Genomic DNA, 15,361 nt, shown 5'->3' on the forward strand with positions numbered 1-15,361 from the left:
AAAGCAAAATGGTCAGGGATGTGACTGATTTCTGTGAAGAGGCTGTTATGGCTTTCTAAGGATGCTTTTATTTGCTCGAGTTTCAATAACTATATTGTTTGGGAGGGTTGATGGATATGCCTACCTGTGAAAGTAGGTTCCCTTTAGACTAGAAAAGATAAGGATTTGTTCATTAGTCAAGAAATCAAAGTGCCTCAAAAAATTCCTTTGTTTCTTCCATGGAATTTTCTGCGAGATCAGGCAAAAATGTTTCATTGTCCAGTTTCCCATTCTGATATTTGTCCACATTTGATAATATTACTTGCCATTCAAGAAGATTATTCTAATATTTTCTGTTCAATACTATAGCTAATCCTTTATTTCCCATATTCTCATTACCTGAATATAACATTGTTGCTTAGAAAAATGTTTTTTTTTTTTTTATCGTCATTGTTTCAGTAACACCTATTATGTCAATCTGATAGTTCTCTTGATGCTTCTTATGTTAGTATGCCAATCTTGAACTCTGCTAATACTGAGTGCAAATTTGTTGTTTACAAGAATGGAAAACTCCGAATTCTTGGCATTCACAAGAAGTGAAAAAGGCAGTAATGAAAACTAGAAACCATATAGAAATGTTCTAACAACTAAGTCAGTAGATGCCTTGTGGGAATACAGAAAAACGTATGACAGCTGAGCTGTGTACAAAAGTAGCTAAACAAAAGTCATAGGAAGAGAAAGAAGAGGTTGGCAAGAGTAAGATAAATATCACAAAGGTGGCACTCTGTTCTGGAGGCTGTTAAAAAAATCTTAGAAATGGAGGAAAGAGTACTGTAAGAGGAATCAGAAATGATAAAGTGATATATTAAAATTTTCTCAATTCATAGAGTCATTACTTTGAAAGATTATTAAATGAAACAATCAGTGATTGAAAACATTCAAAAGAGATACAGTCAGAGTGTATATTAGTACTTGAGGTAGAAAAGGCCATCAGCAATTTAAATGTGGAAACCAAATGGAGTAGATATATTTGATCAGAAATGCTCAAATATGGAGGTACTGTTCTCACATTTGGAATGGTGCTCATAAGACCTCTCTAAAAATTCTTGTGACTTTTCAGAAGTGAGTAGTTTAGCTGATTGACAACCCTCTCTTAACATATTCTCTTCAGCCAATGTCTCACAGTTTTTGCGCGTTATATCTGTAGTAGAGAGGTACTGTTTAGCAGACTTGGCATCTGTCATGCTTCCCATTTCTTTTAAACCTAGTAACATGACCAACAGCTACCATCCTTTTAGATTTGATTTTCTGACTCGCCAAACCTTCTCCTCCCATTCCCCTTTCATTCCATCTGCCTTGATACTTTAGAGGAAAAGTTGCTTCAAAGTATTTCCAAATGACTAGAACCTCCAGATCTTTAAAAATACTATCAACAGATTACTTTGCTCTTTACCTCTTCCCCCCCCCCCCCCACAACTCATGCCTTGCAGCCTCACATCTGTAGAAGTCATATTAAAAAAAAAAAGATGCTTAAAAATTGAAGAATGGCTGTACTGTATGATTCAGAAGGTTGAACTCATAAAAATGGAAATAAAATGGAATGTGAGAATTACAGAGGGATTTCCATGCTAAATATTTCAGGTAAGATTTATGCAAGCATACTTGAGAAGAAGTTGAGAAAAATTGTGTTAGGGAAAGTTGGGGAAGAACAAGTTGGATTCAGATGAAATATGGTTTGTCAGTATCATTATTAGAACCAGGCAGAATTTAAATTATACAAGAATGTTTATTAACTGGTTTATATTTTTTATATTTTGCTAGATTTTAAACCAGCATTCTCAATGCAAAACAATATGTTACAGTTTTGTATTACAATTTTCTATTACAATTTGAAACAGTTCAAATTATAATAGAAAAAAGATCTAAAGTCCTAATTTAGTACCCTTTAATGTTGTATAAAAGAAGTTCTTATAGTTGTATAAAGAAGTTGATCTTGATGTAGCACATTGGTTTTTTTTCCCATCTAATCCTGTGTGAAGAGGTGTCCAAAGCATGCTTCTTCAGTCTTGACTTGCCATCCATAATAATGGTAGCAAATGTATTTCTTATTTATTTCTTGTTAATGGATCTTCCTGTCTGTCCATTGTAGGCCAAGTCACAGCAAACTTCATATGCTACAAGATGTGCTAGAGGATGTTTTTGTCCTTGGAGAACAAATCAGAGTTGCTTATTTGTCATGTGGTGTGAAGGCTATATTTTATTAGTACTTTGACCATCTGGATATATGGAATAGAAATAGTAATGTTTTGTTCATAAGTCTGGAAGTGTGGAGGGGATTTAGTATTTCATGCATTTTGTAGACACTGTGGCAGTTGGCTACAGTGTGACAAAGAAAGAAAGAAAGTATGACAAAGATAGTTGAGTTTTGTGGAAAGGGCTGAATCATTATAACAAGTGTGTGTGTGTGTGTGTGTGTGTGTGTGTGTGTGTGTGTGTGTGTGTGTGTGTGTGTGTGTGTGTGTGTGTGTGTGTGTGTGTGTGTGTGTGTGTGTGTGTGTGTGTGTGTGTGTGTTGGTTTTCTATAAGTGGAAAAAGAAGATAGTGAGCCATGTGAATGGTGAGTGACTAATGTGTTAAGAAAAGTCAAACAGTTATTTTATTTTTATTATTTTATTTATTTTTTTAATGTGAAGTGAATTTTTGGGCGTTGGCTATTAAAGGTAAATTACAAAGGAATCCAAAGTGTCTTTTCCATGGGGCAGCTAAAATCCCTCAATATCTTTGAATTATTCAAATTTACTATGTACAGATAACTTTACTAGGCCAGGAAAAATCTATTAACAGATTAATGATACTGCAATGCCCCCCCCCCCCCCCCCCGCTGCCCCATTAACCAACTTTTACATGGAGCACTTTGAGAACAAAGTACTTACCAGAGCTACTTTCAAACATGTGGTGTGGTTATAGTTCACTGACAGTGTGGTTGCTATCAAAGTGCTCCATGTAAAAGTTTGCTAATGAGGGGGGGGGGGGACATTGCAGTAGATTTATTAATCTGTTTATAGATTTTTCCTGGCCAAGTAAAGTAATCTGTACATGGTAAATTTGAATAATTCAAAGATATTGAGGGATTTTAGATGCCCCCATAAATACAGGATGGTTTAACATGATTATTTTTAAATTTGTTAATGATTTCTTTCTAGTGGAATTCCCTCTTCTGGATAACGACACACATTTTACTGTGTGGCAAGGCTTATGTGTTCGTCGCACATGTTGATTCAATTTTAGCGGTATAGATGCGGACACAGATTGATAAGAAAATAACTATTATTATTATTATTATTATTATTATTATTTGACACCTCAAGGGAGTTCAAAGACTCATCGAGGGAGAGTGTGCCAACAGCATTGAACAATTGAATCCCTTCCAACTACTAACTGTGCTCAAACTTGCTTAACTTTTTGCGAGCCATTAGTAGCAGAGGCTCTACCAATCGACCAACTTTTGCTTTGGCTATTTATTTATTATTTATATATTATAACTATTTATTAACTTAAATGCTAATATTTCGCTGGTATTATATCCAGCATCTTCAGAGCACACAAAGTTTTTTACAGTAGTGAGACAACCTCAATCCGGTGTAACAGTGGGACTAGTATGAGTAATTGTAGCATGCAACACAAAGACTAAAGTCCTAATTAAGCGCCATCTAGTTAAAAAAAAAAAAAAAAATCCGGTGTAACAGTGGAACTAGTATGAGTAATTGTAGTGTGCAACACAAAGACTAAAGTCCTATTTTTATTTTTTTTTTTAAATTTAGATGGCACCTAATTAGGACGAGTCCCACTGTTATACCAGATTGCGGTTGTCTCGCTACTGTAACAAACTTTGTGTGCTCTGAAGATGCTGGATATAATACCAGTGAAATATTAGCATTTAAATTAATAAATAGTGATTTTCTTTTCAATCTCTGTTTGCATCTATACCATTAAAATCCAATCAACACACATTTTAGGTAGGCTTTTTGATGCACCACTCCCAGTGTGAGAACAGTATTCTAAGATTGGACAAAGTTGTATAGGTTAGGTTCTGTTCAAGTGATATCTTGAACACAAAAACACACCAAGTTATGGGTTACCAGTTCACTATAGCAAAGTGTAAGGTTTTAAAATTTGGGAAGAAGCATAAATGGAATGCACAGTATCCAATTGCATACTGTGCATTCCATCTATTTAATAAGAATAGAGGAAGTGAGCGAACTGGGTGTGATGGTAGACAAGGACCTGAAATTTTGGGAATGCATTGCTAAAATTGTGATGACAGCACAATGGATTATGACAGTGATGTGGAAAAACTGACATGTAGGAGTGAGCATGTTATGGTTCCATTTTATATAGTTTTGATCACATTGCATATGGATTATTGTGCACAGATTTCATTACCTAGTTTTTTCAAAGGATGAAGAGGTAGTGGAAAAGGTCCATAGGTGATTTACTAAGGTGGTTTCTGGTTAAAGCAAAGATTGCGATGTTATTTTTCCTGTTTATAAGGCCTTGATAAGATCTCACTTGGACTATTGTATGCAGGTCTGGTTTCCTGGTTTCTGTTGTGATTCTGATACAGTAGAAAGAGAGAGAGAGAGAGTATATGCAAAGGAGAGTGTTAAAAATTATTTAAGGATTATGGAATACTGACTATGAAGACAGATTGAGAATTAGTAGACTGTAGGCACTGGCAAACAGGAGGAAGAAGGGTGTTATGACTGAGATTTACAAACTTCTGAAAGAATCATACAGGATTTCAGTTGATGGAATTTTTCATTTATGGTGGGTGGGGAAAGGACAAGAGGGCATCCTTGTAAGCTGAGAATGAATGCTGCTATGAAGGGGTGAAGGCTAGATTTTTCTCTCATGGTGTAGTGCATGATTGGAATGGATTGCCATTTGGATGTTGTGTGTGTGCAAGCAGTGTGAATGAATTCAAGAATAAGTATGATAGTATGTGGCTTCCCTCAATGAGTCGCTGATTCCCTGGAGGTTTCTCTTAATAATAATAATGTATGTATGTATGTATGCTAAGGCAACCGTGGCCCTACAGAAGTTAAAACAATTGTGGGGAGATAACAGAATAACAATCACAACCAGACTAAGACTAATTGACACCTTGGTGAATTCTGTCCTCTTGTATGGTTATGAGGCCTGGACTTTATTGAAGGAAGATGAGAGGAGACTCCTCTCTTTCGAAATGAAAACTTTCAGAAGACTTTTGAGAATTCCCTATACCGCTCACGAAACCAATGAAAATGTCCGAAAACTGATTGATTCAATAGATGGAAGAAAGAGGGAAAATATTCTGACAGTCATCAGAAGAAGACAGATGAAATGGTTTGGACATGTGGAGAGGGCTAATGGCATTCCAAAGCAAGCACTAGAAGGAATCATTCCAGGATCAAGGGTTAGGGGCCGACCTCGATTAAAATGGACAAACTCCTCCCTTTCTCAACTGACATCAAGAACAAGAGACTGAGACGACTGGAGGAGGCTAGCAAAGAGTATCACCTACCAGCCATGAATGACTCGACGGTTCATAGTTTCATATATGAAAGAATGATCATTAACTCGGTTAACATACATATTTTTATAAAGAATTGAATGACTAGAACCGAGATTTAAGTAAAAAGGTTTTAATACAAAAACACGACTAGTTTCAGCTTGTAACAGCCTTCGTCAGGTGACATTATAAATGAAAGAAAAAAGAAAAAACACTAAAGCTTAAATAAACTATGAACATCATAGAGAGTCTCTATACATAATTGACACTAAATCATTGTGGTTGTATTTAAAGCTGTTCTTTCGTTAGTTGTATTATTAGGAAAGTGCATGCTAGTAGCATCTTGTGAATGCCAGTACATGATTACGGCTGAATGACAATCTGGGAGGTTGTAACTCAAGTTATTATTTAGATGAACAGGATTGAAGATGATTTCTCTAGATTCCATGATTTTTCTCTCTAGTTCATCATTGCAACGGAAGATGTTAGTAGATTTTTCCCAGCATGCTTTGTGACTTTGGTTTTCATCATTAGGATTAGCCGAGAAAAGGATATGACTTGATAATGCACTGGCTCGCTGTCTCTTGTAAGTAATGTCCCTCATGTGTTCTTCCATATGCAATTCGACAGATTTGTCTGTCTGCCCAAAATAAGGAATATCACAATCACACAATATTTTATATACACCAGGGTATTTGAGTTGATGATGACAAGGTTTTGGCTGACTTATTAAGAAATGGATCTTTGGAAGTGAAGTAAACGAGGTTCTGATATTGTATTTTCTTAGAACTTTTGCTAATTTATGTGAAACTGTACTTATGTAAGGAATAGATATATTGCCTTTGAATCTATTTGTTTCTTCTGAGTGATATCTAGGAGGATTAAGAAGGAATTTTTCAATGATTCTCTTGGAATATCCATTAACTTCGAAAGAAGTTTTCAGATGGTTTATTTCTGTAAGAAGTTCATTTGGGTCATCCAGAAGAGAACAGGCTCTATGTCCCAAGGTGGAAATTATTCCACGCTTATGAGGAGGGAAGTGATGGGACTAACTATGCAGATATCTGTTGGTATGTGTGTGCTTTCTATATATATATATATATATATATATATATCAATATTTTAAGTTTACCAGAAGAGCGAGTCAGTTTGACATCAAGAAAAGGCAAGGAATTATCCGTTTCAAACTCGGCAGTAAACTTAATACTTTGATGTCAGCTATTGAGATGTTCGAGGAAAACCATAAGGGAATCATGTCCATGGTTCCAAATAATTAAGACATCATATACCTAGCATTTCCAAACTTTAGGTGTTAAAATAAAGGAAGACATAGCCTTGTTTCAAAATCTTGTAAGTAAATATTTGCGAGTACAGGGTGTAAAGGATTACCCATAGCCAGTCCATGATTTTATTTGTATATATTATCTTGAAATTTGAAGTAACCGGACCTGATGCAATGTGTAAGCAAGGCTAACATTTTTTTGGATAACTTGTCCTTCAGTAATGTTAGAACTTCATCTGTTGGGACATAATGTCCCAACAGATGAAGTTATGTCCAAGCTAGCCAGGATGTCATCTTCATTAACTGTAATATCCTTGATGTATGTAACAAATTCTGTAGTGTTCTTGATAAAGGATGGTGACTTGCCTGAAAAACTTTTTAGGTATTTGGCAAGATATTTTGAAAGATTGTATGTAGGAGAATTAATACTTTCTACAATTGGGTGTAATGGGGTGTTCTCTTTATGGATTTTAGGAACACCATATATGCGAGGAATTAACAGATGGAGAGTGCATAGAGATAAGCGAACGTTTTGGGATAATTCAGTTGTTGTTTTTAATAATTTGTTTGTACGATTTTGAAGTTCACGAGTTGGATCTCTCTCGCGTATTGAGTAGGTATCATTATGTAGTAATTCAAGCATTTTATTCTGGTAATCTTCAGAGTTGAGGATAACTGTTGCATTGTCTTTATCCACAGGAAGAATAATTATATCTTTGTTGTTTTTTAAACTTTTAATAGCTTTGCGTTCTGTTGAAGTATTGTTATCTGCAGGTGGTTTTGCATTATTGATAATAAAGATTGATTCAATACATAGAAGTTTTGCATCTTGTGGAGGGAGAAAAGAAGTAGCTTTTTCTGTTTTTGTAAGTAGTGTCTCCTATGGTATTAATTTTGGAGAAGGAATAAAGTTTAAACCTTTAATAAGGATGCTTTTTTCTACATCTGAAAGTATATAAGAAGATTTGTTGATAACAACTTTGTCAATATTGATGTGTGGTTTTGAGAAGTTCCTATTATTTTGTATTCTTTTTAATGTTTCAAATTTACTTATAAGATTTACTATGTTATTATATTTTATTGTAGCTGCATGAGATTCACAGTATGTATTAAAGTAATGCCAACTTTCATTATCTAGAGATTCTTCCAGTTTCTCCGCTATAGTTCTTTTTTTATTGAAAAGAAAAGAGTTTGTTTAGTATCCGAGATTCTTTCAGACAGTAGGTCTAATTTAGCTTTATGATAGATTCTCCTCGCACGTTAATATAACAAAGTAAATCTTATAAGTAAATTGGAAGCATTAAAAAGAATACAAAATTATCCTTCCTGCAGATTCATCCTCAACTCTGAAGATTAGCAGAATAAAATGCTTGAATTACTACATAATGATACCTACTCAATACTCGAGAGAGATCCAACTCGTGAACTTCAAAATCGTACAAACAACTTATTAAAAACAACAACTGAATTATCCCGAAACGTTTGCTTATCTCTACGCTCTCTCCATCCGTTAATTCCTTGCATATATGGTGTTCCTAAAATCTATAAAGAGAACACCCCATTATGACAAATTGTAGAAGGTATCAATTCTCCGATGTACAACCTTTCAAAATATCTTGCCAAATACCTAAAATGTTTTTCAGGCAAGTCACCATCCTTTATCAAGAACACTACAGAATTTGTTACATACATCAAGGATATTACAGTTAATGAAGATACATCATGGCTAGCTTGATCATAACTTCTTTGTTCACTAATGTCCCAACAGATGAAGTCCTAACATTACTGAAGGACAAGTTATCCAAAAAAATGTTAGCCTTGCTTACACATTGCATCAGGTCCGGTTACTTCAAATTTCAAGATAATATATACAAATAAAATCATGGACTGGCTATGGGTAATCCTTTACACCCTGTACTCGCAAATATTTACTTAGAAGATTTTGAAACCAAGGCTATGTCTTCCTTTATTTTAACACCTAAAGTTTGGAAATGCTAGGTATATGATGTCTTAATTATTTGGAACCATGGACATGATTTCCTTATGGTTTTCCTCGAACATCTCAATAGCCGACATCAAAGTATTAAGTTTACTGCCGAGTTTGAAATGGATAATTCCTTGCCTTTTCTTGATGTCAAACTGACTCGCTCTTCTGGTAAACTCAAAATATTGATATATATATATATAGAAAGCACACACATACCAACAGATATCTGCATAGTTAGTCCCATCACTTCCCTCCTCATAAGATTGGAATAATTTCCACCTTGGGACATAGAGCCTGTTCTCCTCTGGATGACCCAAATGAACTTCTTACAGAAATAAACCATCTGAAAACTTCTTTCGAAGTTAATGGATATTCCAAGAGAATCATAGAAAAATTCCTTCTTAATCCTCCTAGATATCACTCAGAAGAAACAAATAGATTCAAAGGCAATATATCTATTCCTTACATAAGTACACTTTCACATAAATTAGCAAAAGTTCTAAGAAAATACAATATCAGAACCTTGTTCACTTCACTTCCAAAGATCCATTTCTTAATAAAGTCAGCCAAAACCTTGTCATCATCAACTCAAATACCCTGGTGTATATAAAATATTGTGTGATTGTGATATTCCTTATTTTGGGCAGACAGACAAATCTGTCGAATTGCGTATGGAAGAACACATGAGGGACATTACTTAAAAAAGACAGCGAGCCAGTGCATTATCAAGTCATATCCTTTTCTCGGCTAATCCTAATGATGAAAACCAAAGTCACAAAGTCTGCTGGGAAAAATCTACTAACATCTTCCGTTGCAATGATGAACTAGAGAGAAAAATCGTGGAATCTAGAGAAATCATCTTCAATCCTGTTCATCTAAATAATAACCTGAGCTACAACCTCCCAGATTGTCATTCAGCTGTAATCATGTACTGGCATTCACGAGATGCTACTATCATGCACTTTCCCAACAATACAACTAACAAAAGAACAGCTTTAAATACAACCACAATGATTTAGTGTCAATTATGTATAGAGACTCTCTATGATGTTCATAGTTTATTTAAGCTTCAGTGTTTTTTCTTTTTTCTTTCTTTTATAATGTCATCTGACGAAGGCTGTTACAAGCTGAAACTAGTCGTTTTTTTATATTAAAACCTTTTTACTTAAATCTCGGTTCTAGTCATTTAATTCTTTATAAATATATATATATATATATATATATATATATATATGCAATTCCATTTGCAATCAAATAAAAATTTTTAATTAATTTTTTTATTTTAAATTTGCAGGAGAGAAAAGATCACTAGAAGAACCTCATCTGCCAGATTCTAAAAGACGAAAAATAGAAGGTAAACATAATCATTCTACTTGTGTTATTGAATATATCGTGGTAATCATCATCGTATCATGCTAACATGTATTGAAGTTACATATATAGTATGCTATGGTAATTCAATGCAATTAAGACTTCATTACCAGTTTTCTATCAAAAATATTCTTCTAGATTTTTACTAAAATAAAGAGCCAAAAGGCTTGCGTTCAGCGATGCAAAATTATAAAAGTAAAGTCGATATTAAATTCAGCATTTTTTCAAAGCCAAATGTAGAAACTATGAAAGTTTCATAAAAAATTTGACCAGAGAGCTTATGGGAATACACCCATTGGCATTCATGAGTTGCCTTAACATGGACCACGTAGAAGACATAAACACAGCCCATGCATCTATATATTCACCTTTTATTAAAGTGGATTTAATATCCACTTTACTTATATAATTTTGCATTGCCAAACTGAGGCCTTTTGGCTTTTTATATTAGTAAATACTTTCATGCACCAACTCTGAGTTCGCTTACAAAAAATACTCCTCTCCGACATTTCAAGTTACTTAGTTCTGAATGAGAGTTTTTGCTCTCTTAAGGTTTCTGCTTGGTCTCTTAAGAGAACCAACCAGTTTGAAAAAAACTGTTAGGACAGTAAAACCTTATTAAAATGGACCAATAAAAAGTGAATATATAGATGCTTGGGCAACATTTATGTCTTCTAAGTGGTCTGCACTAATGCAGCTCGTGAATGCTGGTGAGTATATTCCGTAAGCTCTCTGGTCAACTTTTTTACGAAACTTTCATATTTTCTACATTTGGCTTTGAAAAAATGCTGGATTTAATATCCACTTTACTTATATTATTCTTCTATATTTTTTTTATTCCATTGTTAACTTATTTTATCATTTATTACTTTTCCTCCTTCAAAGGCAGTATGTTGGTCTTCCTCTGAAAAAAATAATGAAGAAAGGAGCATGCCAGCAAAGGTTGGTCGATTGGTAGAGCGTCTGCTACTGATGGCTCGTAAAAAGTTAAGCAAGTTTGAACGCGGTTAGTAGTTGGAAAGGGATCAATCGTTCGATGCTGTTGGCACACTCTCCCTCGATGAGTCTTTGGACTCCCTGGAGGTGTCACTTATAATAGTAATAATAATAATTAAAGGTTTTAACTGGGTATTAAATTATAGTTAAAGGAGAATTATAAATGTTCTTCATGTTATTTGTATATCTAGTTGCATACACTGTTTTAAAAGGTTAATGTATTTTAAACTTTAAAAGGTTATGAGTAGTGAAAAACTTATTATCACTTCATCCATGGAATCAACAGACTCATCATTGAAGGTTTACTCAACAGAGAAATAATTATAATATCGAACCTAAAAATTCTTCACACTCTGTGCATTTACAATATATTCTGGTAATGTGTTTTTCATTTACCCACAATTCTCTATGTAAAAAATTTATCCTCCATGCTGTTCTTTACCACACTCTTACACAACTTCCAGAGATGTCCTCTAGTTCTTTCCCTTCTCACCTGCTATTTTTTTTTTATAATCCCCTCTATATATATATATATATATATTCAATAAAACAAATATACAATATATACAATAAAATAAATACAATAAAATTCCCTCACTAACTTAGATGTCTCTATCATATCTCATCTTTTTTTCTCCTATCCATTAAACTCTGTTATTTAATTCCTTTAGCTTCTTTCTCTATCTCTCTCTCTCTTCATAGCAAGCATTCTAAAATCCTGATATTGCCTTAGTCACTTGTCTCTGGACTCTCACCATTGTTTCACACTGAAATGAAACTAGATGACCAAATCAGAACACTAGTCCAAGTGTGGTCTAACTCGTGCTTTATACAGTGGCACAAAACCACCTACTTATTCCTGTGTGTGAATGTACTCCTTATCATAACAGCAATGTGTCTTCTAAACTTCAGTCTGCTTTCATTCATCACCACTAGAACTAAAATCTCATCCACTTCCTGAAGCACAATTCCATCAATATATTTCACACAACCTTATATCTCTGCACTCCAAGCCAGCCTGGTTGGCTGAGTGGATATTATATCCACTCTCCAACCAACAAGTTGTGTGTTCAAATCCCAGTGCAGGCATGGATGTTTGTGATTGTCTTACCTTGTGTACTGCTATAACCTTTTGATGTGGTGCAGTATGAACCTTTGCTGTCAATGCACCATTACCCTCTCCCCTCCAACCGGCCATGGTGTCTATAGACGCCCAGCTAATTCTGGATATGATTCTGTTACACCTGTTGAATAACATGGATAAGAAGTGCAATTTGGTCTCACTATTTGATCCACCTCAGCTGGTAGAGAGGTTAAAACCATAAATCATCATCACCGTCTGCACCCCAAAATGCAATACCTTGCACTTATTAATATTAAAACTATAACCCCACCCATTTGTCCAAGCTAAAAGTATTTAAATCTTCCTGAAGGTAATTCAGGTGTATCAGGTGTACCATCAGCTGTACCCCTTATAATTCTCTCAACTTTGCATCATCAACAAACAGCTGAAGATTCCCAGTCAGTCCATATGAAATATCATTAACAAATAGTTCATAACTTATTTTAATGTTATTGCATCACCAAAAAAAAATTAGCTGGCTTAGATTTCACCGATTTCAAACCAGCATCATCAGAGCAAAAGAACATGTTACAGTTTATATATGACTATGAGTAAGCGAAACAGTTCAACTTGTAATGGACAAAAAATCTAAAGATCTAATTTGAAGACTAGAATTTTGTATAAAAGAAGTTATTGTAGTTGTGTAATAGCCGATCTTAAGACCGTCTCCCAACTTTTTGGCAGATTAATGTAGCCATACTTGTTAAGGTTAAGAGAATGCGTCATAGCCATTGCTGATTCTGAAATAGTTCTCTTTGATTTGTAACAACTTCCATATATCAGATTGGTTTTCTTCCATTAATCCTGAGGGGTGTCTGAAGTAAAGTTGACCAGTCCTGACTTGCCATAATAATGCTTCTCCAAGGTGGACGTTTTAATTGTTTGTATTTGTTGTTGTAATATCACTAAAATAAGTTATTAATAACATTCAAACACCTAAGCCTGTCATCTAAATTAACAAATAAGTTAAACAGAATGGGCCCAAGAACAGAACCCTGAGGCACAAAACTGGTTATCCTCCTTTTTTTTGAAACACTGCTCCATCATACACAGCATGCAGATATCGTTCAGAAAGTCCATCTCCACTTCATCTAACCAATATATTATTATTATTATTTTATGGTATCTCCATGGAGTCTGGAGACTCATCACGGGAGAAGACCCAAATCAACCATCATACACACAAATCCTATCATACCTCTCCTTGAATCCATTTACCATCAGTGAACTCACAACCAATTCTGGCAATCCATTCCACTTGCTCACATAACACTTTTCTCCACCTAAAAAGAAGTCTAGTCCACACACCCATACTAACCACTCACTTATACAGCCTCATGGATGGCCCCTAGTTCTCTGACTATATTTGTCATATATTGAAAATTTTCAATATATGACAAATATGACCCTTTTAATATCGTAAAGATTTCTATCATGTCCAATCTTTTCCATCTATCAACTGAACTTTGTAACCCACATACCTTTGACCTGTTCTCGTAGGGAGTATTCCACAGACTTATCACCATCTTGGTCACTCTTTTCTGAATCGAACACCTCCTGTTCCCGAAGAAACCCAGATGACCAAATCTGTGCGAAGTAGTCAGGTAGTCAAGATATACTATCCATTCCCATCCTCTACAGTTTGTATGGCAACATATCATATGGTAATCTATTAAATGTTTTGCAGAGTTCAAGAATATCCCTATATATGAATTTCCCTTATCTGACAGTTATTATCTTATCATAAAATGCAAGTAAATTGCTAAAATAAGACCTACCCTTCACAATCCCATGCTGACCATCATAAAGAATCCTGTATCCAACAATCCAATCCTGCTTTCTGTTTTAACTAACCTCTGCAGTAACTTGACTACTGCATACACAGACTGGTCTATAACTGGAAACTTCTCTTCTAGTATCATGTTTGCAGAATGGAACTATTTTGCATTCTTTCCACTTTTAGGAACCTTTCCCACTGCAAGACTTTCATTAAATAAGCAGTCAAAGGCATAGCTAGCTGTTTTTCACATTCCTTAAAAATATGTGGGGATATGTCATCCATTCCCACAGCCATATTAACATATAACCTTATCAACACCTGATTCTTTCACCTGTAATTCTGCTGATACTTTTCTCCCTCTACATGCTGCACATCATCATTTACACCAGTATGATATGCATTGATGTAGTACTTATTAAATAACTCCGCTATGTTCATTATATTGGTCACTCAGCTACCATAATTATTCATCCTCTTTCTTGTCATATAGCAAAAGAATTCCTTTGAATTATCTGCAGCCTAACTGCCAGTCTTCTCTCATACTACATTTTTTTCTTTCTTTACCATGCTTGTCACCTTCCTAGTCTGCACTTTATACTCTTCGTTCATCTGATTGCCACCAACTGTCTTGTACCTTCTTCATAACACCATCCAGCACTGCTTATTTGCTTGATTTCACTGTTCATCTTTTTCACTCCATCCCTGTTATTCGCTCAGCTCTTGGTTTGCAGATGTATACTGCTTTATCATTTCCCATGATGTCAGCATGTTTTTTTTTTTTTTTCACAGCTCATCAACTCAGTTTTTGATGTTAATTGACTATGGAGCTTCCCATATTCACCCACCTTATAATCCTAAAAAATCTTTTTTTTTTTTTTTTTTTGCTAGTTATATTTTCTTGTTTCACCAAACAAATACCTCATGATCCTTCTCACCAACTTGCAACAGTGTTCAACACCTCATTAACAGTCACCTCCTCTCAGGATATCACCAAATCTAATACTCTAAAACCTCCAAGTTGCTTCCATCGCAACATACTGCTTCAGATAGTTAGCCCTCAGAAATTCAACAAATTCACTCTCCTTGTTCTCCTACACTATCTCCTCCTTCCATTTTATATTCCTGTAATTAAAATCTCCCCTCAGATGACCTTCTTTTTACATTTTTTTTTGCATGCCCAACCAATTTGCCTAAACATTTCGCAATCAGTACTCAACATTCCATGGACTATAGCAACATCCAATTAGAAATACTATTCTGTTAATTTCAACTTCACACTACACAGATTCATG

The 15,361-nt window shown here is 34.8% G+C and overlaps 1 protein-coding gene across 3 annotated transcripts in view; it reads left to right on the forward strand.

The window, feature by feature from the left end:
- Window positions 1-15,361, forward strand: part of Gcn5 (Gcn5 acetyltransferase) — a 470,342-nt gene that overhangs the window by 242,512 nt on the left and 212,469 nt on the right. For all 3 annotated transcript variants that reach the window (XM_090394171.1, XM_090394172.1, XM_090394173.1), the window contains exon 11: window positions 10,094-10,153. In XM_090394171.1, the coding sequence (XP_090250297.1) occupies window positions 10,094-10,153 (60 nt within the window). The remainder of the gene's footprint in view (window positions 1-10,093; window positions 10,154-15,361) is intronic.

Source organism: Typopeltis vanoorti, chromosome 6 (genome assembly GCF_054136105.1).
Source record: "Typopeltis vanoorti isolate ZY-2024b chromosome 6, IOZ_Tvanoo_1.0, whole genome shotgun sequence".
Lineage (NCBI taxonomy): Eukaryota > Metazoa > Arthropoda > Arachnida > Uropygi > Thelyphonidae > Typopeltis > Typopeltis vanoorti.